At 53.2% G+C, this 22,864-nt stretch overlaps 1 protein-coding gene across 1 annotated transcript; it reads right to left on the bottom strand.

The window, feature by feature from the left end:
* Positions 1 to 275: 275 nt before the first annotated feature.
* Positions 276 to 15,011, bottom strand: FEZ1 (fasciculation and elongation protein zeta 1). Its single transcript, XM_075723393.1, has 9 exons — positions 14,737 to 15,011; positions 10,151 to 10,247; positions 8,739 to 8,831; positions 7,591 to 7,801; positions 4,911 to 5,182; positions 4,106 to 4,186; positions 3,602 to 3,677; positions 2,974 to 3,039; positions 276 to 379 (listed from the first exon to the last, which is right to left on the bottom strand). Exons 1-9 carry the CDS (start codon positions 15,009 to 15,011, stop codon positions 276 to 278), a joined length of 1,275 nt encoding a protein of 424 aa, XP_075579508.1.
* Positions 15,012 to 22,864: the final 7,853 nt, after the last annotated feature.

Here is a 22,864-nt window from a genome sequence, read left to right as displayed (position 1 = left end):
CCCCAAAGTAAGCGACTTCCCCAAAATGACTGAATCTGCCCCTAAAATGGCACTTGCCAGAAATGAGCAATGACCCCCAAATCAGGGACTGTCCCCCCAAATCAGCAACAAACCCCCAAACTGAGCAATTATCCCCAAAATGGAAGCTCCCCCCCTCCCCTAATGAGCCATTGCTAATTAATAGGTTGGTTTTCGGGGGGGAAAAAAAGTAATTTTTCCACAATTTTTAGCAGAAAATGGGGCCGTGGAAAAGCTAAAAAGGGGAAAAAGTCCCCTCAAAATGGAATTTGCAGCCGAATTCTGCCCATGATGGCGGTGGCTGCCTGCGGCGCTGCGGCCGGCTGAGCACCCAGCAGCTCATTACCCAGAAATGTGCACCCTGTATGGAACAGCGAATATTCCTGAGCGCCCCAGCAAAATTTCCTCGGCGGTGCTGTCTGCCCCAAAAGTGCATTTTTTTTTTTTCTACGGAAAAGTTGCAAAGCACCGGTGCAAAGCGGGGGATGAAGACGCCGGAGGCCGGTTGCTTAATTAATGAAACGAATTATTTATTTCCCAGCTGTGCAAAGGTGGGGGGAGTGCGGGGGGGGGGGGGGGGGAGGGGGGCCGTGGGCGACCCATTTTCCTCGGGTTTGGCCCCGTTTTCGGGGGCACCGGGGTGGCGGGGGGCGCACGGGCAGCGCCGCATCAGGTTGGGCAGAGCACTGCAAAGAGAGAGGCCACGGGTGTGCACTGGGGCACGCAAGCATGCACCAGGGACGCACGGGGTTGCACGCAGGTGCACAATGGTGCACGAGCCTGCGCGGGGATGCACGACGATGCACAGGTATGCACGGGCACGCACAGGTGTGCACAGGGATGCACAAGTGTGCATGGGGATGCAGGGGCGTGCATGGGGATGCACAATGATGTACAAGTGTGAATGAGGATGCACGGGTGTGCACAGGGATGCACAAGTGTGCACGGGGATGCATGTGGATGCACAGTGATGCACGAGGATGCACAAGTGTGAGTAGGGATGCATGAGGATGCACAATGATGCACGGGTGTGCACAGGGATGCATGAGGATGCAGTGATGCACGAGGATGCACAAGTGTGAGTAGGGATGCATGAGGATGCACAAGTGTGCACGGGGAGGCATGAGAGTGCACAGGGACGCATGAGTGTGCACAGGGATGCATGAGGATACGTGATGATGCATGAGCGAGCATGAGGATGCACGACAATGCATGAGCACACACAGTGATGCACGAGGGCGCACAATGATGCACAGGCTTGCACTGGGATTTGCAAGGGTGTGCAAGGGTGCATGATGGTGCAAGGGTGCATGATGATGCATGAGGGTGCACAATGATGCACGAGGGCACGCACGTAAGCATGTAGAAAGGATGCATGAGCATGCATAAGGGCGCGCAAGGATGCACAAACACTTGAGTGCTGCGTGAGGCTGCCCAGTGGCTGCAAATGGGATGCGCAGAGGATGCAGGAGGCACATGGCAGGGATGTGCGAGGAATGCACACGACTGAGGGATGCACAAGGATGCAGAAGGCTGCACAAGAGCTGTGCGGGCGATGCACAGGAATGCACGAGGATGCCCAGGAGATGCACGGAGGCTGATGAATAGGGATGCACGAGGGGTGCACGGGAGGCATGCAGAAGGGGTGCGCAGGGGTTCACGAGGCTGCATGAAGGGAGCAGACAGGCCACAAAACGGTGCAAGGGAGGCGCAGGGAGGCTGCACAGGGATCTACGAAGGTGTGTGAGGATGCATGAGACCTGCACAATGGATGCAGGAGGGACACACAGGAGATGTACCCAGGATTCACAGAGGCTGCACGAAGGATGCACTGGAGATGTGTAAGGGATGCACAGCGATGCCTGAAGGATGCATGAGGGATGCACACAAGATGCACAGGAGATGCACAAGGACGCATGGGGGACGCAAGGGAGATGCAGGAAGGACGCAAGGGAGATGCAGGAAGGATGCAAGGGAGATGCACAAGGATGCAAGGGAGATGCACCAAGGATGCAAGGGAGATGCACCAAGGATGCAAGGGAGATGCACCAAGGATGCAAGGGAGATGCACAAGGATGCAAGGGAGATGCACGAAGGATGCAAGGGAGATGCATGAAGGATGCAAGGGAGATGCATGAAGGATGCAAGGGAGATGCACCAAGGATGCAAGGGAGATGCACCAAGGATGCAAGGGAGATGCACAAGGATGCAAAGGAGATGCACGAAGGATGCAAGGGAGATGCACGAAGGATGCAAGGGAGATGCACGAAGGATGCAAGGGAGATGCATGAAGGATGCAAGGGAGATGCACCAAGGATGCAAGGGAGATGCACAAGGATGCAAGGGAGATGCACGAAGGATGCAAGGGAGATGCATGAAGGATGCAAGGGAGATGCACCAAGGATGCAAGGGAGATGCACCAAGGATGCAAGGGAGATGCACCAAGGATGCAAGGGAGATGCACAAGGATGCAAAGGAGATGCACGAAGGATGCAAGGGAGATGCACGAAGGATGCAAGGGAGATGCACGAAGGATGCAAGGGAGATGCATGAAGGATGCAAGGGAGATGCACCAAGGATGCAAGGGAGATGCACAAGGATGCAAGGGAGATGCACGAAGGATGCAAGGGAGATGCACGAAGGATGCAAGGGAGATGCATGAAGGATGCAAGGGAGATGCACCAAGGATGCAAGGGAGATGCACAAGGATGCAAGGGAGATGCACGAAGGATGCAAGGGAGATGCATGAAGGATGCAAGGGAGATGCACCAAGGATGCAAGGGAGATGCACCAAGGATGCAAGGGAGATGCACCAAGGATGCAAGGGAGATACACAAGGATGCAAAGGAGATGCACAAGGATGCAGAAGGGATCCATGGCGGATGCACAGAGGCACAAGGGCTGCACAGGAATCAGATGAAGGCTGCGCGGGGGACGCACGGGGCAAGCAGATACCTTTGAGGATGTAGTCCGTGAGCAGTGTGGGCACCTTCTCGTTCCCCTCCTTCATGGCAAAGAGGACTGCGAAGGGGAACGGAGACGTCAGCCTGGCCCCGCTGCCCCCCAAACTGTCCCTCCCCCCCCCAAAACCAGCCCCACAGTCGCCACGGAGACACTGCCGGAGTTTCCCACAATGCACCAGGCCTGAGAGCATCCAAAACAAGCACGTTCCCCCACAACCAGCCGGTCCGTAGCAATGCAGAACGGGTGTTGCACCCCCATATCGGTGCTGGTGTAGGGGGGGCAGGGCTTGCTGCAAATCAGCTGTGCCGCGGCGATGCAAAAGAGGTGATCGCGCCCCGAACCAGCTGTGCTGCCATGCTCCAGAAGGGGTCTTTCCTCCCCAAAATGGGCTTCGTTGCAACGATGCAACGCGGGCGATAGCACCTCAAATTGCCCGTGCTGCAACAACGCAAAAAAAAAAAAGGGGACTGCACCCCAAACGGGCTGCGGTGCAGTGAAGCACCCGAATCGCAGCCACCGCAGCAATGCAAAATGCGCGTTTGCGTCCCAAATCCACCACGCCGCGGCAATGCAAAACGTCCGATTCTGCCCCAAAACCGCAGCTTGAAGGACTACTCACTGTTAGTGAGCATTTGCAGGTCCTCGACGGAGGGCGGCGACCCCTTCTTCTCGTAGGGTATCACCGTGTTCAGGTACTGCAAAAAAAAAACCAACCAAACCCAAAAAACCCACCCCCAAAACCACCCAGATGGCACAAAACTGCACGTTTTTTGCACCGCCTTGAGACAAATCACCCCAAATTGGTGCAAAAGCCGAATACGTCTGCGATTTTCCTGTGATTACATTTAATTTGCAGGTACTTTGGGGGGGGGGGGGTACTGAACCAATTGCATGCTGCAAAACCCACCCAAACGCGAACCCCTGCTTAGGGAGGATTTTTTGGGGTGAAAAATGGTGATTTTTGCAAGATGGATTACCAGGGTGCAGGGGACAGACTGGGGTTGCAAAATTAAAAAATATTTTGAAAGGGGTTTGGGAGATGCAGGGGAATGGGCTGTGCGGGGGGGGGTGTGAAAGGGGACAGATTTGGGCAATTTTGGGGGGAAAAAGGGGAGAAGGGCACCTGCTTCTCGTTGGTGGCAGGGCCGAAGGTCTGGCGCAGGCCGGAGTGCAGGATGCTGGAGATGCCCTCCATGCTGAAGCGCTGGGGACACACACATCACCCTGTCACCTCCCGGGGACACGGACATCACCCGTGGCACCACCAAAATCCCCCGTGGCTCCCTAACTCCCACCCACGTCCCCCCGGTTCCTTTGTCCCACATCCCCCCCCTCCCTCTGTGTCCCCATGTTCCCCATCCGCCCAAACCCATGTCCCTCCACCCTCTTGTCCCCATGTCCCCAGCGCCTTGCCCCATCCCCTCTCCTGTGCCTGCATCCCCCCTCCCGTGACCCCCTGTCCTATGTCCCCCCATCCCTCATCCCCCTGCCCCATGTCCCTCTGCTCCATCCCATCACCCGTCCCCTGTCCCACGTCCCCCCATCCCTCATCCCCCTGCCCCATGTCCCCGTCCCCTGCCCCTCTGCCCCGTCCCATCACCCGTCCCCTGTCCCACATCCCCCCATCCCTCATCCCCCTGCCCTGTGTCCCCCATCCCATCCCATCCCCACATCCTCCTGTCCCATGTCCCCGTCCCCTGTCCCTCTGCCTTGTCCCATCACCCATCCCCTGTCCCCCCATCCCTCATCCTCCCACCCCACGTCCCTATCCCACATCCCTCAGCCCCGTCCCGTCACCCATCCCCTGTCCCCACATCCTGTCATCCCACGTCACCCCATCCCTCGACCCCCTGCCCTGTGTCCCCCATCCTATCCACACATCCTCCTGCCCCATGTCCCGCTGTCCCCGTGGCCGCCGTGTCCCCCACCTTCCGGGGCATGTGGTTCCCGCGCTCGGGACGCCCCCCTTGCAGGCTCAGCCCCCTGTCACGACGGCGGCGCCGGGCGGCCTCCCGCTGCTCCCGCTGCTCCCCCTGCACCGCCAGCAGCGCCCCGATGAACGCCGTCTTCACCTCCTTCTCGAATGCCAGCTCGTCCCGCCGTGCCAACTGCGCCACCAGCTCCGCCGACAGTGCCCGGCTCGCCGCCTCCGCGCGCCCCGCCGCCGCCGCCAGCTCCCGTGCCGACAGCCGCCCCAGCCCTGCCGCCCAGGCGTCGCGGTTAGAGACGGGCACGCGCCCGCAGAGAGATGCGCCATGCCGTTAAGACACGTGCACAGGGCAATTCTCAAGATGCACGGGGCAATTAACGGGCTGCCCGGGGCAATTGGTGAAACGCCTGGTGCGGTAAGTGCCAGGCACAGCGCAAGAAATGAAATGCTCGGCGCAATAAGTGCAATGCACAGCGCAATAAATTAAATGCCTGGTGCAATAAGTGAAATACACAGTACAGTACACGCACAGTGCAATAAATGAAACGCCCAGCGTAGTAAGTGCAATGCACAGCGCAGTAAGTGCAATGCACTGTGCAATAAGTGAAATGCCCAGTGCAATAAGTGAAATGCACAGTACAATAAATGCACAGCGCAATAAATGAAATGCCCGGTGCAATAAATGAAATGCCCAATGCCGCACAGTGCAATAAATGAAATGCCCGGTGCAATAAGTGAAATGCACAGTACAATAAATGCACAGTGCAATAAATGAAATGCCCAGTCACAGTACAGTAAATGCACAGTGCAATGAATGAAATGCCCGGTGCAGTAAGTGCAATACACTGTGCAATAAATGAAACACCTTATGCAATAAATAAAACGCCTGGTGCAATAAGTGCAATGCCCAGTGCAGTAAGCACAATGCCCAGTGCAGTAAGTAAAATGCACAGTGCAGTAAGTGCAATGCCCGTTGCAACCAGTTACGTGCCCAGTGCATTCACGAACGTGCATGGTGCAATTAGGGAAAGGCACGCTGATGTTTGCAAAATGCTTCATGCGGTTGGTGAGATGCACGCTGCGATTATTAAGACGTACAGGGTGATGACTGGCCTGCCCGGTGCAACGGGTGAGGCACCCTGCGCAGTAAGTGCAATGAGCGCTGCTACTAGGGAAATGCCCGGTGCAATTAGGGAAATACCCAGTGCAACAAAAGAAATGTCCGGTGCAGTTAGTGAAATGCACAGCACAAGTAGTGACCTTCCTGGTGCAGTTCGTGTCATGCTTGGCGCAATTAGTGTCATTCCGTGGTGCAATTAGTAAAATGCCTGATACAATTAGCGACATGCCTGGAACAACCAGTGAAATGGATCGTGCATGAGTGAAACACCTGATGCAATTAGTGACGTGCCTGGTGCGATTAGTAACACGCCGGGTGCAAGGAGCGATATGCACAATGCAAGTACTGGCACGTCCAGGGGAATTAGCGACGTGCCTCTGCAATTAGTGGCATGCATGGTGCAAGTGAACACAGGCTACATTTAGCCAAATTCCCAGGGCAATTAATGAAATGCACAGTGCAATCAGTGAAAGGCACGCTGAAACTGTTAAAAAGCATCACGTAATTAATGGAATGCATGGTGCATTTATTGGACCACCAATAAATAAATACATTGTGCAATTACCGAAATGCCCGGTGCCATAAATGACGTGCCCTGAGCGATTATGGAATTGCCTGCTGCAACTAGTGACGTGCATGGTGCAATAAATGAAACGCACTGTGCAACCAGGGGGACGCGCAGAGCAATTAGCAAAGGGCCTGGGGCACTGCGACCTGCACCCTGCCATCCGTGAAAAGTCTAGCGTGCGGTGCAGTGCATGTAGAGAAACTGCACCACATGCTGCACGGTGCAACCAGTGAAACGCATGCTGCGTGGTGTGCTTAGCAGCACACACGGTGCTCTTGGGGAAATGCATAATGCAATTAGTGAAAAGCACCACCCTATTTTCCACGTGTTTAGGAAAATGCCTGGTGCGATCAGGAAAATGCCCGGTACGCAGTGCATTTAGTGGCACTGGGTGCACTCAGGGCGAGCGAAACGCTCAGCAAAACGCACAGCGCAGCTTGGAGCATGCACCATGCACAGTGCAGTGAAGCGCCCCGCACGTTCAGTCACAGGCATGATGCCATCACGGAAGTGCACGTCCCGAAATGCAGGATGCAAACAGCAAAAATGCAGAGCCCACCAGGCTTTTTTGCAGAACGCACGGTGAAGGTAGCAAAAAGCTCAGTGCGCACGGAGAAAGGACAGTGCGCAACACCGCCAACGCAAGGCACGGTGCATGCAACCAACAGCACAGTGCGTTTCGCAGAACGCCGAGTGCTTCAGGGCAAGGCACGACGCCTTTAGCACAAGGCATTCAGCGCAACGCCTGATGCACAAGGCGTTTTGCAAAACGCAGGGTGCTCCTGGCGAAAGCCTGGGTGCATTTAAAGCAGTATGAAAAGCAAGAGCCACGTGGGCTTAATTTTTTGCCAAGAGGCCCCTCCCGGCCAAACTGTAAACACTGGGGCAAGCCAGCCCTGAAGCCTGGAGAGACTCAATGGTCCAATTTGGCTGGATTTGCCCCCTTTTTGGGGGCTGCATTTTGACTGGCCTGGATTTCGCTGGCCGTACCTTCATGGGAGCAGTTGTTGTTGAAGGCAGGGGAGAAAGCACGCAGCTCACGCAGAAGGATGGGCTCCGTGCCCCCGCCACCACCTTCGCCTTCAGCATCGGCCTCAGTTTCCTCCTCCTCCTCCTCCTCCTCCTCCTCGTCCTCATCACCCTCCGGGTCGGCCTCGGGGTCGGGCGAACTCTGCATCAGCTCCTCCAGCTCCTCGATGACCTGCAGGGCATCAGTGTCCTCCACCTGCACCTGCATCCTACCTCCACCCCACATCTACACCCTGCAGCCCACAGCTACATCCTGCACCTGCACCTGCACGCTGCATCCGCGTCCTGCACCCACATCTGCATCCTGCTCCCTCCATCCTGCACCGGCACCCGCATTTACATCCACCTGTACCCTGCGTCCTCCACCTGCATCCTGCATCTGCATCCCACGTTCCCATCTGCATCCAAATGCCACATCCCACATTCACACACCCCCACGGGTACTCAGGTCCCAGACCTGCATCTACATCCAAATCCGCATCCTACACCTACGTGCCTCTGGCTCCCTTCACCCCGCATCCTCCACCTGCATCTTGGATCCTCTACTTGCACCTGCAGCTGCGCCCGCTATCCAGCACAGAATCATCGAATCGTTTAGGTTGGAAAAGACCTTTAAGATCACCCAGTCCAACCATTAACCTACACTACCAAGTCCACTCTAAACCAATTAAAGGTAGACTAAACCATGTCCCAAAGTGCCACGTCTGCCCGTTGACGTAGCATCCACACCGTGCATCCGCATCCCCTTCCCTGCACCTGCACCCTGCACCTAGCACCTGTATCCTGCATCCCACATCTGCATCCCACCGCTGCCCCCCATGTTTTCATCCTTCATCCCGTGCCACCTGTTTGCACCCAGCACCCACGCCCCACGTTCCCATCTGCACCCAAAGCCCACACTGGCACCCACAACCTGCACCTCCGTCTACATGCAAATCTGCATCCCGTGCCCTGCATCCCGCATCCCAAGATGATGGGATCTGGCCCTTTTTTTTGTGCTTTCAGCACAGAGCCATGGGGCTGGGGTGGGCTGAGGCCATGCTGGGGGGCTAAAGCCTGGCTTTTGGGGGACACGCAGGCGTTCACGTGCCCACGGGGGCCAGGGGTACCTGCTCAGCTGTCAGCAGCGGCTCCTCGTTGATGCCCGAGTCCTGCTCACTCCTCTCAGTGAGCTCCTCCTCCTCCTCCTCCTTCTCGCAGAGCTGCATGAGACACAGGCTGGGCGGCCTTGGTGGCACAGCAGGCCCGGCCCGGCACAGGCATGGCCCCAGCATGGACACAGACATGGCCCTGGCCCTGGCACAGGGAGAGCCACCAGGGAACACAGCTCAGGGGGACACGCTGCGTGGGGGGACACTGGATGGGGACATCAGATGGGGATGTTGGACAGGGAGACACTGGATGGGGAGATGTTGGATAAGAACGTTGGATGAGAGCATTGGATGGAGATGTTAGATGGGGATGTTGGATGGGAACATTGGATGGGAGGATGTTGGACAGGGACACTGGATAGGGATGGATGAAGATGTTGGATGGAGATGTTGGATGTGGATGTTGGGTGGCAAAATGTTGGACAGGGATGCTGGATGGGACTTTGGACAGGGACACGGGATGGGGATGCTGGATGGAGACATTGGAGAGGGAGACGTTGAACAGGAAAGCATTGGATAGGGAGGTGTTGCAAGGAGACGGACAGAGATGTTGGATGGGGAGACACTGGATGAAGAGTTCTTGGATGGAGACATTAGACGGGGAAGTTGGACAGGGAGAAGTACAGGTATGTTGGATGAAGATGTTGGATGGAGAGATGTTTTAATTAATATATTGGATGGTGACATTGGATGGGGAAGTGTTGGAGATGCTGGATGGAGATGCTGGGGATGTTGGATGGGGAGACGATGGATGGTGACGCTGAATGGGGAAGAGGCCAGATGGAGACATTGGATGGGGACATGAGATGAGGAGATGTCAGAGGGGAACGCTGGATGGGGAGGTGATGCATGGAGACATTGGATGGGAAGGCATCTTCTTTTTTACCACCTTCCACAGATTATTCACCTTTTTAGCAGAAAATAACCCAAGAAATTTGCCTTCTCCTCCCCCTTCAGCACCAGGTTGCATAACATCCAAACGGGTTAAATTCAGTGGATTTTGGGGCATCCTTGCAGCCCTCCCACAACCCCAAATGCAGCTATTCACAGCATGAACTCACTACAACGAAGAAAACACTATTTTCTACCCCAAAAAATACATCACCATCTCACCCCTGGCTTGGGAGTAGACTGGCAAAGACCAGATTGTCAAACCAAACACTTAATTTTGCCTGTTTTAGTGTGTTTTCCTCCTAAAATGTGGACACCCACTGTATTGGTGCTGCGGCACCCCAAAAATACTGGTTTTGGGTAGTTTGCAGTGCCTTGATGGTCACTGAGCCTTGGGACTGACTGACAGCTGTCAAGCATCACCAGGGGGCCATGTGGGGATGGGGGACGGGGAGCCAAGGCGGGGGCCATAGCCGTACCTGGGGGTCGGTGTCGTCGGGGGCCTCAGCCCCAGGGAGCAGCCAGGGCCGGGGGGAGCCCCGGGGGGCGAAGCCATCGGTGAGAGCATCCCAGACCCTGCAGGGAGGTGGGTGGTGAGCGGCGATCCCAAGATGTTGTGTCCCAGAACGCCGTCCCAAAAAAGTATGCCAAAATGCCTCAAAACACCCCAAAACGTAGCACCAGAAACACCCTGAAATGTTCCCAAATACTACCTGGAAAAATCCCAAAACACCACTGAGAAGCCTGAAATACCCCAAAAGACCCCAAATGCTGCCCTAGAAGATCCCAAATGCTGCCCTAGAAGACCCCAAAGGTTCTCAAAATATCATCATGAAATACTGCCCTGAAATACCCCAAAGTACCCCAAAATGCTGCCCCAGCACTTGAGACGCTCCCAAATATTGCCATCAAAATACCCCCAAAAAGGCTGCTGCAATGTCCCAAAACGTCCCTAGATGCCCCAAAAAACCACCCTGAAATGCTCCAAAATGCCACCCCAAAACATCACCATGACGTCCTAAAATGCCCCAAAACATGGTGAAATGCCCCCAAAGCCCCACAAACAGCCCCCCAAATACCATCCTCCTAAAACAGTGCCCCAAAGCCCCAGGACTCTCTGAAAGGCTCCAAAAAAACTCAAAATGCTGCCCTGAAACGCACAAAAATGTCCCAAAATGATCTTCTGCAACACCCCAAAATGCTCCTCAAGGTCCCAAAGCTCCAAAATGCCACGAAATGCCCCCAAATGCCACCTTGAAACACCTAAAAATGCCCTCAAAAGCCACAATGCCCCAAAATACCACCCTGAGATGCTCCAAACCACCACCCCCCCAAAAAAACCCCAAATACCCTTAAGTGCCACAAACCATCCCAAAATGCCACCTTTGAACACCCAGAAATACCCTAAAAGTCTTTCCTGAAACACTGGCCCAAAATGCTCTAAAATGCCCCAAAACGCTGCCCCAGAACACCCCGAAACATCTCAAAATGCTGTCCCAAAAACACCGCCCCAAAAAGCTCTCAAATGCTGCCAAATACTGCCCTGACACCCCAAAACAACCCAAAATGCCACTGGGAAAGACCCCAACATGCTGTCCTGAAACACTGCCCAGAAACACTCTAAAATGCCTCAAAACGCTTCTGCAATGCCCAAAATGCTTCAAAACTCCCCAAAATGCTGCCCTGGAACATGCTGAAATGCCCCAAAAATGCAGTCATGGCACCCCAAAAATGCCACCCTGAAACACCCCGAATTGTCACCTTGAAACAGCCCTGAAACACCTCAAAATTGCCCTGAAACACCCCAAAATACAGTCCTGGAACATCCAAAAATGCTGCTCCAAAATATGCCCCAAAACACCCTGAAACCCCCCCAAACCCCAGCTGTGCTGCCCTGAACCCCCCCAAAACCTCCCAAACCACCCCAAAATGCTGCCTCAAAACACAGCCCTGAAACACCTGGAAACAACCCCAAAACTGCCCCAAACCACCCCAAAACTGCCCCCAAACACCCCCAATCTGCCCCAAACCACCCCAAAACTGCCCCAAACCACCCCAAAGCATGGCCCTGATCCCTCAAAATGCACCAAAACACCCCAAAACTGCCCTGACCCCCCCAAACCCCCCTCCTCGGTGCACTACTGCGGTGCCCAATTCCCCCCGCAGGGCTGGACCAATATTGTCCAATTTCACCCCGAAAAAGGTCCATGGGGGAAAGGAGGGGGACCGGGGGAAAAAAGGGGAGGAAAGGGGGAGGAAGGGGCAGGGGGAATGGAAAAAAATGTGAAAAAATGTGAAAAAATGTGAAAAAATGTGAAAAAATGTGAAAAAATGTGAAAAAATGTGAAAAAGGAGGAAAAGGGAGGAAAAGGGAGGAAAAGGGAGGAAAAGGGAGGAAAAGGGAGGAAAAGGGAGGAAAAGGGAGGAAAAGGGAACAAGTGGGGAAAAAGCAGGGAAAAGGGGAAAAAAGGGAAATAAGGGGGAAAAGGAGAAAAAACGGGGGAAGGGGAAATGAAGGAAAAAGGGGAGAAAAGTGGAAAAAGGAAAAAGAGGGAAAAGAAGAAAAAAGGAGAAAAAAGGGGGAAAAAGGAGAGAAAGGGGAAAAAGGGGGAAATGAGGGAAAAAGAGGGGGAAGGGTGGGAAGGGAAAAAAGGGGGGAAGGAAAAAAAAGGAGGGGGAACGGGGAAAACAGGAGAAAAAGGGGCTAAAGAAGGAGAAGATGGGAAAAAAGGGCAAAAAGGGGGAAAATGAGGAAAAATGGGGGAAGGGAAATGGGGGTAAAGGAGGGGAAATGGCAGAAAAAATGAGAAAGGGGGAAAAGTGGGAAAGAAGGGAAAAGGGGGGAGAAAGGGAAAGATGGGAAAATGGGGCATAGGGGAAGGAGGAAAAGGGGTAAAAGAGGGAAAAAGGAAAAAAATGGGGGGAAAAGGGGAAATGGGGAACGAGAAAATGTAAGGAAAAAGGGGGGAATGAGGGGAAAAATGGGGGAATGGGAAAAAGGTGGAAAAGTGGGAGAAAAGGGAGAAAAGGGAGAGAAAGAAGAAAAAATGGGGAAAATGGGAGAAAAGAGCTGAAAATGGCGACATTGGGAAAAAGGTCAAAAATGGGGGAAAAGGTCAAAAATGGGGGAAAAGGTCAAAAATGGGGGAAAAGGCACAAAAAGAGATTAGCAAATTTCTCCCCAACGACGGCAAAATCCCCCGTTTTCCCACCAGAAATGGCGTTTTTAGTCTGACACGGTGCCATGGCCACGCACATCCCGATTCCCCCTAAATCACCCCAAAACCCTCCCCGGCCCCCAAAACTGCTCATTTTGGGGTATTTATCGCCTCTCCCTCCTCACCTGATCTGAATTCCCCCCTAAATCACGTATTTCACAAATTAACGCGCAAAAATGCGCATGCCAAAACCCCCGCTCTATTCCCATTTTTAACAAAAATGCGGCAAATAAGGAAAAACCAAGGGATTACCCCCCCAAATGTGCTTTTTTTCCCCCCACTCTTAAAGGGCCAGCACCCTGCGGGGTCAGGCAAGCAGCAGCAGCGCACTTCTGGGTTAATTATGGCAAGAATCGGTTAATAATTAGGGAAATCCCGTGCCTTTAAGGCCCCAGCCCATCCCCCACCCGTACACACAGGGCCCATTCAAGAGGGAGGAAAAAAACAAAAAGCCCTGTTTTGCCCAAACTGACCCAAAAAAACACAATAAGCAGCACAAAGCGGCGCTGCGAGCCGGTTGCCGGCGACAGCGCGGCGCTCCCGGCACTGGGCTGAAATGTGTTTTTCTCTGAAAAGCCATCAATTTGGCCAATTCCGAAAGGCAATTTGGCCTCAGTGGATTTTGGTGGGGAAAAAAGCAACCAAATAAAAAAAAAACAAAAAACAAACAGATTTGGGGGCTTTTGGGTTGAAAACAACCGCTTTGCATGGTGAAAAATGAGTATGAGGAATGTCAGCCTGAGGAATAATCCCAATTAAACAAAAAAATCCATTAGAAAGGCATTAATGTATAAACATCGCTGGGAAAAACCACACAAATTTGGCAAAAAAATGGTATTTTGCAACCAAAAACAATGCTTTTAATGAAAACTTAGATTTTAATGCAAACGCCACTATCCTGTGGCAAGGCTGGGGGGATTTTGCCCCAGATTGGCTGCCCCCGGCTTGGTGCAGAGCTTGCAGGCTGCAAGCAGGAGGCTAAGCTCTACTCACACCTTACTCAAGGTTTACATTCAACCCCCCCGGGGGCTCTCCTCACATAGGCTGAGCCTGCTGTGACCCCCGTGCAATGCGACATGGGGCACCCCGCTGTGCCTCCTCGTAGGATGCTACACAGCTACTCCAAGGATCCTACACAGCTACTCCATGCATGCTACAGAGCTACTCTAAGGATCCTACGCAGCGATTCCAAGGTGCCGCATGATCACGCCACAGCACAGGGGGCTGATTTGCATGCAGTGGAGATCTTGCAAGCATGCAAGGAGGTGCAATAAGCTCCAGAGGGGTGTTACTCATAGGATACTACACCGCTACTCTGATGGCTACACAACCACACTGCAGTGGGCTAGGCTGGTCCGCATGCCGTGGGATGGGGTGTATCTCATGACCATGCAAGGAAGCATGCAGGTCCAAGGGCGGCCTACTCTTAGGATCCTACACAGCTACTCCAAGGATCCTATACAGCTACTCATAGGATACTACACAGCTACCCCACACTGCTGCATGACTATGCCGTGATGCAGGGAGCTGAGTTGCATGTGGGGTGTACCTTGCTAGCATGCAAGGTGGCATGCAGACTCTGAAGGAGTCCTTACTCATAGGATACTACAGTGCTATTCCCGACATGTTGTATGGTCATGCCACGATGCAGGGAGCTGGTCAGGGCAGTCTCACAAGGGCGCAAGGAGGCGCACAGACCACAAGGTGGCTTACTCACAGGTTACTACGCCACTACTTGGCTGTGTTGCATGACCACACTGCAATGCAGGGAGCCGGTTTGCATCGCGGGGCGGTGGATTTTGCAGGTGTGCAAGGAGGCCCCCCAGGAGTAGGGGGGCCTTACTCACTCCTCATCCTGGAGGCGCTCCTCCTCCTCCTGTGCCTGGAGACGCCCGCGCACGGGGGCCAGGCCCTCGGTGGCAGCGTCATAGTTGCGGAAGCAGACGGTGAGCTTCTCGTCGAATTCCTGCACCAGGTCCTCCATCGACTTGAAGCTCATCATCTCGGCCGAGAAGCTCTCCAGCTCGGCCAGCGCCGGGTCCACGGTGCGTTGCGGGGTCCCCCCATCATCCCCGGGCCCCTCCTCGAACTCCTCCTCCAGGCTTACCAGGGGCGCCTCCATCCTCCTCAACGCCGACACGTCGCCTTAGCTGCGGGGAGAGGGTGCCCGTGAGGCACCGGGCTACTCACAGGTTACAACACCAGGGCTCCCCGTTCCCTTTGCTGCTGCCGTGCTGGCTGAAACCCTACTGCCAGGGCTATTACACCACCAACAGTATCTCTGTAGTATCCTAGTAGTATCCCAAGAGCATCTTAGTACTGTCTTCATAGAAATACGCTGATATCCTGACACTACACTAGTAGTACTTTACTAGCAGCAACAAAGTGTTGATAGCAGCCCAAAAGTATCTTAGTGTTACCCTGATAGTATATAAAAAGTATCATAAAGCTGCTGAACTGGTAGCATCTTAATAATACATCACAATCTTAGTAGTGGCCTGAAAGTATCATACTAGTATCAGTAATGTGCTGACAGTATTCCTCAAGTTTGAGTGTTACCCTGAGAGTATCCCAGCAGTATCTTACCACTATCTTTTCTAGTGCCCTTGTAGTATCTCAGAAGTATCCTACTGATATCCTACTAGCATCCTGACAGCATCCTACTAAGAAACAAGTAACGTCCTGATAGCACGTTACGAGGGTTGTGATAATATCCTGATATTGTCATAGTAGTACCCTGATACTATCTCAGTAGTATCCTACTAATGGCCCTGTAGTATTTTAGTAGTTCCTCGACAGTATTGTGAAAGTATCCCAGTGGTATCTTTTGGAGTATTCAGCAGTATCCTGATAACATCTTAGCAGCATCCTGATAGTAGCTTTCAGCTACACTGAGAGTATCCTAGTAGCAGCTAGTGAATAGCTCAGCGTTGCTTCGATGTTGTACTAGCACAGGTAGTAGTATCCTGATACTATGTCAGGACCATCCCAATAGCATCCTAGTTATATCCTAACAGTGCCCTGATAGTATCACAGTAGTATACGAGCAGTGTCCTGATAGTACCCTAATAGTGGTGTAATGGTATACAGCTATTATCTTAGTAGTGTCCTGATAGTATCTTGGTAGTGCAATGTAATATCCAGGTATTACCTTAGTGCCATGCTACTACGCTGAAAGCATCTTACCCGTATCTATTGTAGTATCCTGAGAGTACCCTGGTGGTGTGTTAGCACTGCCCCAGCGGTACCTTCATAATAGTATCTCAGTATCAACCCTGGAAAGATGCCAGAAATACCTTATTATTGTCCTGATAGCATCCTGGTAGTACCCTGATAATACCTTAGCAGTGTCCTCGCAGTATCCCAGTAGCATCCACATAGTATCCTGACAGTATCTTAGTGCCACCCTGAGAAAGCTTTAGTACTGTCTGCTGAGTATCCTGAATGTGTTTTAGTAAACTCCTGAGAGCATCTTAGTAGCATCCCAGTAGTATCCAGACAGTATCTCAGCTGTGTCTCGATAGTATCTCACTACTACCTCAGAAGGTTACTGAAAGTATCCCAGTAGGATCTTAGCAGTTAGCCTCATAGCAAGCAAATAGTAACCTAGCAGTAAGTCAGCAGTAGCCCCGTAAAGGTGCCACTACCCCAACCCACTCACCCAGCCCCGGTCACGCTTCCCCTGGGGAGGGGGAGGAGAGAACAAACCCGCTGCAGCTTTTGGGGGAAAACCCGGCCAGATTGGGGCTTTGAGTACTGCCTGTGTACACCTGCACCCACGTGCAGTGTGTCCGCACACCCACCGCGCACGCGTGCACCCCGACGTGCGTGCAGCACCGGGTGTGCATGAACCTCCACAGGGCTGCAGCACGTGCATGCACCCCCACACTTACGCACTTGAGGGTGAACGCATGCACGGTGCACGCATGCCGCACGCACGTCATGGTGCGCCTGTGCAAGGCATGCATACACACACAGGGGCATGCACACACCCACGCCGCGCACGATGCACCCCGCGCACGGGCACTCTGCAGCTCCGCACCCTGTGCCTGCCTGCAGCTCTGCAGATGTGCAGCTCTACGCACGCATGCAAGAGCGCAGGCACACAGGGGTGCACGCACGTGGGAGTGCACATATGCAAGGGGTGCGCACAGATGAGGATGCACGTGTGCAAGGGGTGCGCGCAGATGAAGATGCACGTGTGCACGGCGCACACACGCTGCTATGCGTGCTCCGGCGGTGCATGTGTGTTGGGGTGGGTGCCTGCGCAGGGCTGCAAGCGCACACTGCACACACGTGCGCCCTCCACACGCGTGTGCCCCGGTGGATGCACGCACCCCCCCCCGCGCACCGCGCAGGTACGCACCTAGCGCACGCACGCACCGCTGTGCCTGCATGCATCCCCGTGCGCGCGCACCGTGCATGCACCACGTACCCCGACGTGCTTGCACCATTCACACGCACCCCCAAACGCGAGCTCCCCAGCCGCAGGCGTGCATGCACACACCTGCACACGCATGCACTGCGCACGCTGCACCCCGTGCCTGCGTGCCCCCCCCCCCAATACATGCAGCTCTGCGCACGCACACCCCCATGCACCCCCTGGGCGTGCACCCGCCCGCTTCATCCCCCTCAAACCCCCCCAAATGCCCCCAAAGCACCTACCCCCCGCCCGCAGCGCCTGCGCATCCCACAATGCACCACCCTTGCACGGATGCTGATGCGCAGCACACCCCCCGCCCCCAAAACACGGGCACCCCCCCAGTGCACCGAGGTGCCCGCACCCCAGCACCCCCGTGCTGCACCCCCCAAAATCCCCCCCTCCCCGCTCCTGCACGGCAACGCAAGGGCCAATGCACCCCTCAATGCGGGCACCCCCCACAATGCACCGCTGCGCCCCCCCCCGCCCTTGCACGCGCCCCCAGACCTACCCCGCGGCTTGCACCACGATGCACCCCAAAAACCTCTTCCCCCGCGCCTGCACGCCAGCGCACCCCCCCCCGCACCCCGCAATGCCTGCGTTACCCACAATGCACCACGGCGGCGCGCCCCCGATGCACACACACACACCCCCCCCCCAGCCGTGCACGCGCCCCCGGGGGTGCCCGCACCTCCCTGCAACCCCCGTGCTGCACCCCAACATGCCCCCCCCCCCGCCCGCACGCAACAGCAACGCCCCTTGCACCCTCCGCCGCGTGCACCCCCACCACCACCACGGCTGCACCCCAAAATCCCCCCTCCCGCGCGCGCATCCCCCCTCCCAGCACCCCAGACCCCCCCCCCCGCACCCACCTGCGGCCCCGCATCCTCCGCGCCGGGGGTGGGGCTGGGGGGGTGGGGTGGGAGGGGGTGGGGACAGCGCCACCGCCCTGCGCACGCGCGTGGGAGGAGAGGTGACGTCACCGGGGAGGTGGGTGCTGGGCGTGGGCACGGGAGCCCTGACGTCATCCCCACCCCCCACCCCCGAGGGTGGTCTCCAACCTTTTTTGGTCCCTAAAATATTGGATTATTTTTAATGAAAGTAAAAACTAGGAATCATTAAGGTTGGAAAGGCCCTCCAAGATCATCAGCCCAACCATCAACCCAACACCCCCATGCCCACTAAACCATGTCCCAGAGTGCCACGTCTGCCCGTTTTTTGAACACTTCCAGGTATGGTGACTCTACCACCTCTCTGGGCAGCCTGTCCCAATGCTTGACCACTCTTTCCGTGAAGAAATTTTTCCTAATATCCAATCTAAATCTCCCCTGTTGCAGCTTGAGGCCATTTTCTCTCGTCCTATCACTAGCTACTTGGGAGAAGAGACCAACACCACCCTCACTACACCCTCCTTCATGTGACCATTAACTCACCTCTCAAGGCACGATATAGAGTTAGGGCAAGGTTTATCATTTGCAGCAGTGGATGTAAATCCGTATTTCAGAGAGCCCTCTTGCCAAATAATAAACCAATAAACTGCTCCTGCCACGAAACCTGTAACAGAATTAAACAATTAGAGTAATAATTTGGGTATTATAGGGGACAATAAAACCACATTCATCGTATAACAGCCCTGTACAGCCCGTTAAAAAACCCCATGGGACATGGCACATGGCTATAGGGCTTTAAATAAAGTCATTGACCCTCCAGCAGCCGCTGTTCCTAGCCTGGTAGACACAATTAATGCAATAAATGAATGTGCTAGATATGTGTTAGATGTAAAAGATCTCTTCCTTATGACCCCAATGCAAGAGCAAAACTTTGGGTGGAATACAGCACGCCCTTAATTGCCTACCGCCAGGCGATTAACAGCCTCCCCGTTGCTCGTGCCATGTTAGCTGAAGAAGTAGGATCAGTCATCCTCCCACCCAAAGTGACAGTTTTACAATACATAGATGATCTTCTGATGAGGGGACCAGATGTGGAAGCGTTTGGCCAAAGTATGAACGTTTACAGGAATTAAATATTAGCGTTCCTGACTCAACACAGCAAGGACCAAGTCAAGAGGTTACATTTTTAGGTACCTGATGGATAGGAGGAGGGAAAACTGTGCCACCCGGCACAGAAAGAGAAGAAAAGAAGAGAAAAAGAAGAAGAAATCAAAGAAGAGGAAATAAAAGAAGAAGAAATAAAAGAAAAAGAAACAAAGAAGAAAATAGAAAAGAAAAAAAACACAGTATGGAATTGAGATCAGAAAAATCATGAAGCATCAACTGCTTTAAAAGATGAAACTTTTACTTACTGCTCTATGGAACCCTTCCACACTACACTGCGTGGGACCCAACCACTCTGCACTCCGTGGGGCCCATCCACCCTATATTCTGTGGGACCCATCCACCCTATGCACCCGTTTATGTTACATATAGGCATAGTTGATAAGGGCTATCAAAGGGGATGGCAGCAAGATGTGCAAGGTGGAAAGAAGTCCCCTGTTACCTTTGGCTCTCAATCCTGGCGAGGCTCCCAATGGAATTACTCACTGTTTCAGAAAGTGCTACTAGTGGCATATGAAGGGCTGCCAACTACTGAGCCATTAACTCAAAAAAAGATAAATTATGTGTGCCTCTTCCTATTTTAAAACCAATTTTAACTAGAAAGCCATCACCCCTAAGGGTAGTGCAGGAGACCGCGGTACAGTGACAGGCTTTGTCTAAACATCACCGAGTGCCAAGTGATGGGACGAATACGGAACACAAGCTATGGGAGAGCGGAGAGTGAATTGGGATGCCCGTGGAGTACTCCCAGCCGCCCCCCTCCCCAATAACTGGTAGAGCCCAGGGAAGCTTTCACAGAAGGAATCGATGGCTTCGGCAGAGCTCGGAGTGGTGGAGATGGCCCTGAAGCATGGAGCCACTTGTGTCTATACATAGACTGATATGGCGTATGAGCAGGTGCTGCCCAGTGAAAAACCTTGGGTGAAAAAACAATGGAAGATTGCATGAAAACCAACCGGCAAGTAAATGGTAGAGATACACGGGGGAAACCACATTTATTTATATATTTATGATATAGGTCAGTCTAAGAACATCTCCATTTTTGTCAAACAGTGGTGCAGTACAGGTGAAAAGGACAACAGTTTGCCAATCTCAAGCAAGGTAAATGACTCTGGGAAACTTGACAAGGAGATCATATTGGTCCCTTATAGCGAACACCAGGAAGGCTGGAAATACATCCTCCCAGGAGTAGAAATAATTAGTGGTATAGGGAATGAACCCTTATCGAAGTCCTGGAGATGAGGTGGTGGTTAAATACCCAGTTCAGGGGTTGATCTGGGTGACGGTCGTTTTACGAAGGAGAAGGAGCATGGGATGCTGTAGGCGCTAAGTTTACCATAACTGAGGCTTGGATTATGTCCAAGACCTAGGTGTCTTCTCCTACAGGAAAATGTGGTGTTTCCCTACCACCGTGGGAGCACTGATAACTGGATCGTACATCCAAAACCTGTCTCTAACTGGTTCCACCTTTCCATGTTGCCCATGGAACAACTCAGATATTGAAGATCATAGAATCATAGAATATCTCGAGTTGGAAGGGACCCATAAGGATCATCAAGTCCAACTCCCAAGATAAGTTGCAACCCATCTTTAGAACTATATTTGCAGGAGGAATACCATCTGTAATAGCATGAGGTCAAGGACTGATAGCAGGCAATAATGTTACACTAACCCTAAGTTGATCTAAATTTAACAATTTGTAATAACACTGTACGAGAAGCTACGTGCAGCTTATTTTTGGTTTTGACAATAGAGTGCAATGGGTACCTACAGTGGCAGGAGATCGTCTGCATTGTAATACTAATTGTGAAATGAGTAAACGTCGCACCTACTGGCTATCAAGTGAAGGGTGGCCCTGCCCTACGATGCCTAAAGCTCCAGAATTGTGCAGTATGAAACACTTGCCTCGTACCTGCGTCTGGCAACATATGTATGGTAATGAGACGAGTATGTGACAATGGGTTTAGATGTGTGTGTATCCATCTTCAGCACTGTTCACTTTGAATGTGAACCTCGTGAGGTTCAACAAGGCCAAGTGCAAGGTCCTGCCCCTGGGACGGGGCAACCCCCGGTATCAATACTGGCTGGGGGATGAAAGGATGGAGAGCAGCCCTGCGGAGAAGGAGTTGGGGGTGCTGGGGGATGAAAAGCTGGACATGAGCTGGCAATGTGTGCTTGCAGCCCAGAAAGCCAACCCCATCCTGGGCTGCATCAAAAGCAGCATGGCCAGCAGGTTGAGGGAGGTGATTCTGCCCCTCTGCTCTGCTCCGGTGAGACCCCACCTGCAGCCCAGCGTCCAGCTCTGGGGCCCTCAGCACAAGGACATGGAGCTGTTGGAGCAGGTCCAGAGGAGGTCACAAAAATGATCCGAGGGCTGGAGCCCCTCTCCTATGAGGGCAGGCTGAGAGAACTGGGGTTGTCCTGCCTGGAGAAGAGAAGAGAAGAATAAGGGAGACCTTATTGTGGCCTTTCAATACTTATAGGGGGCCTATAGGAAAGATGGGGACAGACTTTTTAGTAGGGCCTGTAGCGATAGGACAAGGGGTAATGGTTTCAAACTAAAAGAGGGGAGATTTAGACTAGATGTGAGGAAAAAAAATTTTTAAGATGAGGGTGGTCAAGCACTGGCACAGGTTGCCCAGAGAGGTAGATGCCCCATCCCTGGCAACATTCAAGGTGAGGTTGGATGGGTCTCTGAGCACCCTGATCTAGCTGAAGATGTCCCTGCTCACTGCAGGGGGGTTGGACTGGATGTCCTCTAAAGGTGCCTTCCAACCCAAACCATTCTATGATTCTATGATTCTGTGATAATTTGGATATCCACCACTCGGAAGTGAGACGTTCTTTTCCCTCAGGATCAAGCACCTTCCCTGTGGCATTTCCAAGGGCTGTCTGTAATATGCAAGGAAAACTTCCTTTTTGCGGATGATTAACCTGAGTAGTTTGTCCTATAGATAACTGAGGATTATATTTTTCGCCTGAAGTTGAAGTTACACTGTGGCTGCAATGAAAAGTTTCCCGAATTGGACTGTCGATCATCTAGGGCAGTGACTGTGTCGTTAAGGTGACGTTGCCACCCCAGATATGGGGAGGTAGCAGTTGAGGTTTTGGGCTCACTGGTCTGAGTGCGAAGTCGTAGATGAGTTTCATGGGTATCTACTGGGGGCATCTACTGGGGTTCTGCAGGGTTGCCCCTGCTGGGGGGCACATAGAAGGTTCCAGGTGGGTCATATTAGCATTTTATTATATGATTGTATTATGTTAGTTTATTTTGGTTTTACACCTCAAAATTTTATACCTCATTTTTTGCTTTTATTCCTCAAGATGCATCAGGGGAGGTTTAGCTTGGATATTAGGAGAAATTTCTTTACTGAAAGAGCGGTCAAGCATTGGAATGGGCTGCCCAGAGAGGTGGTGGAGTCACCATCCCTGGAAGTGTTCAAAAACCGTGTAGACATGGCACTTTGGGACATGGTTTAGTGGGCATGGTGGTGTTGGGTT

This window comes from Pelecanus crispus, chromosome 19 (genome assembly GCF_030463565.1).
Source record: "Pelecanus crispus isolate bPelCri1 chromosome 19, bPelCri1.pri, whole genome shotgun sequence".
NCBI lineage: Eukaryota > Metazoa > Chordata > Aves > Pelecaniformes > Pelecanidae > Pelecanus > Pelecanus crispus.
This window is presented reverse-complemented; position numbering and strand designations above follow the sequence as displayed.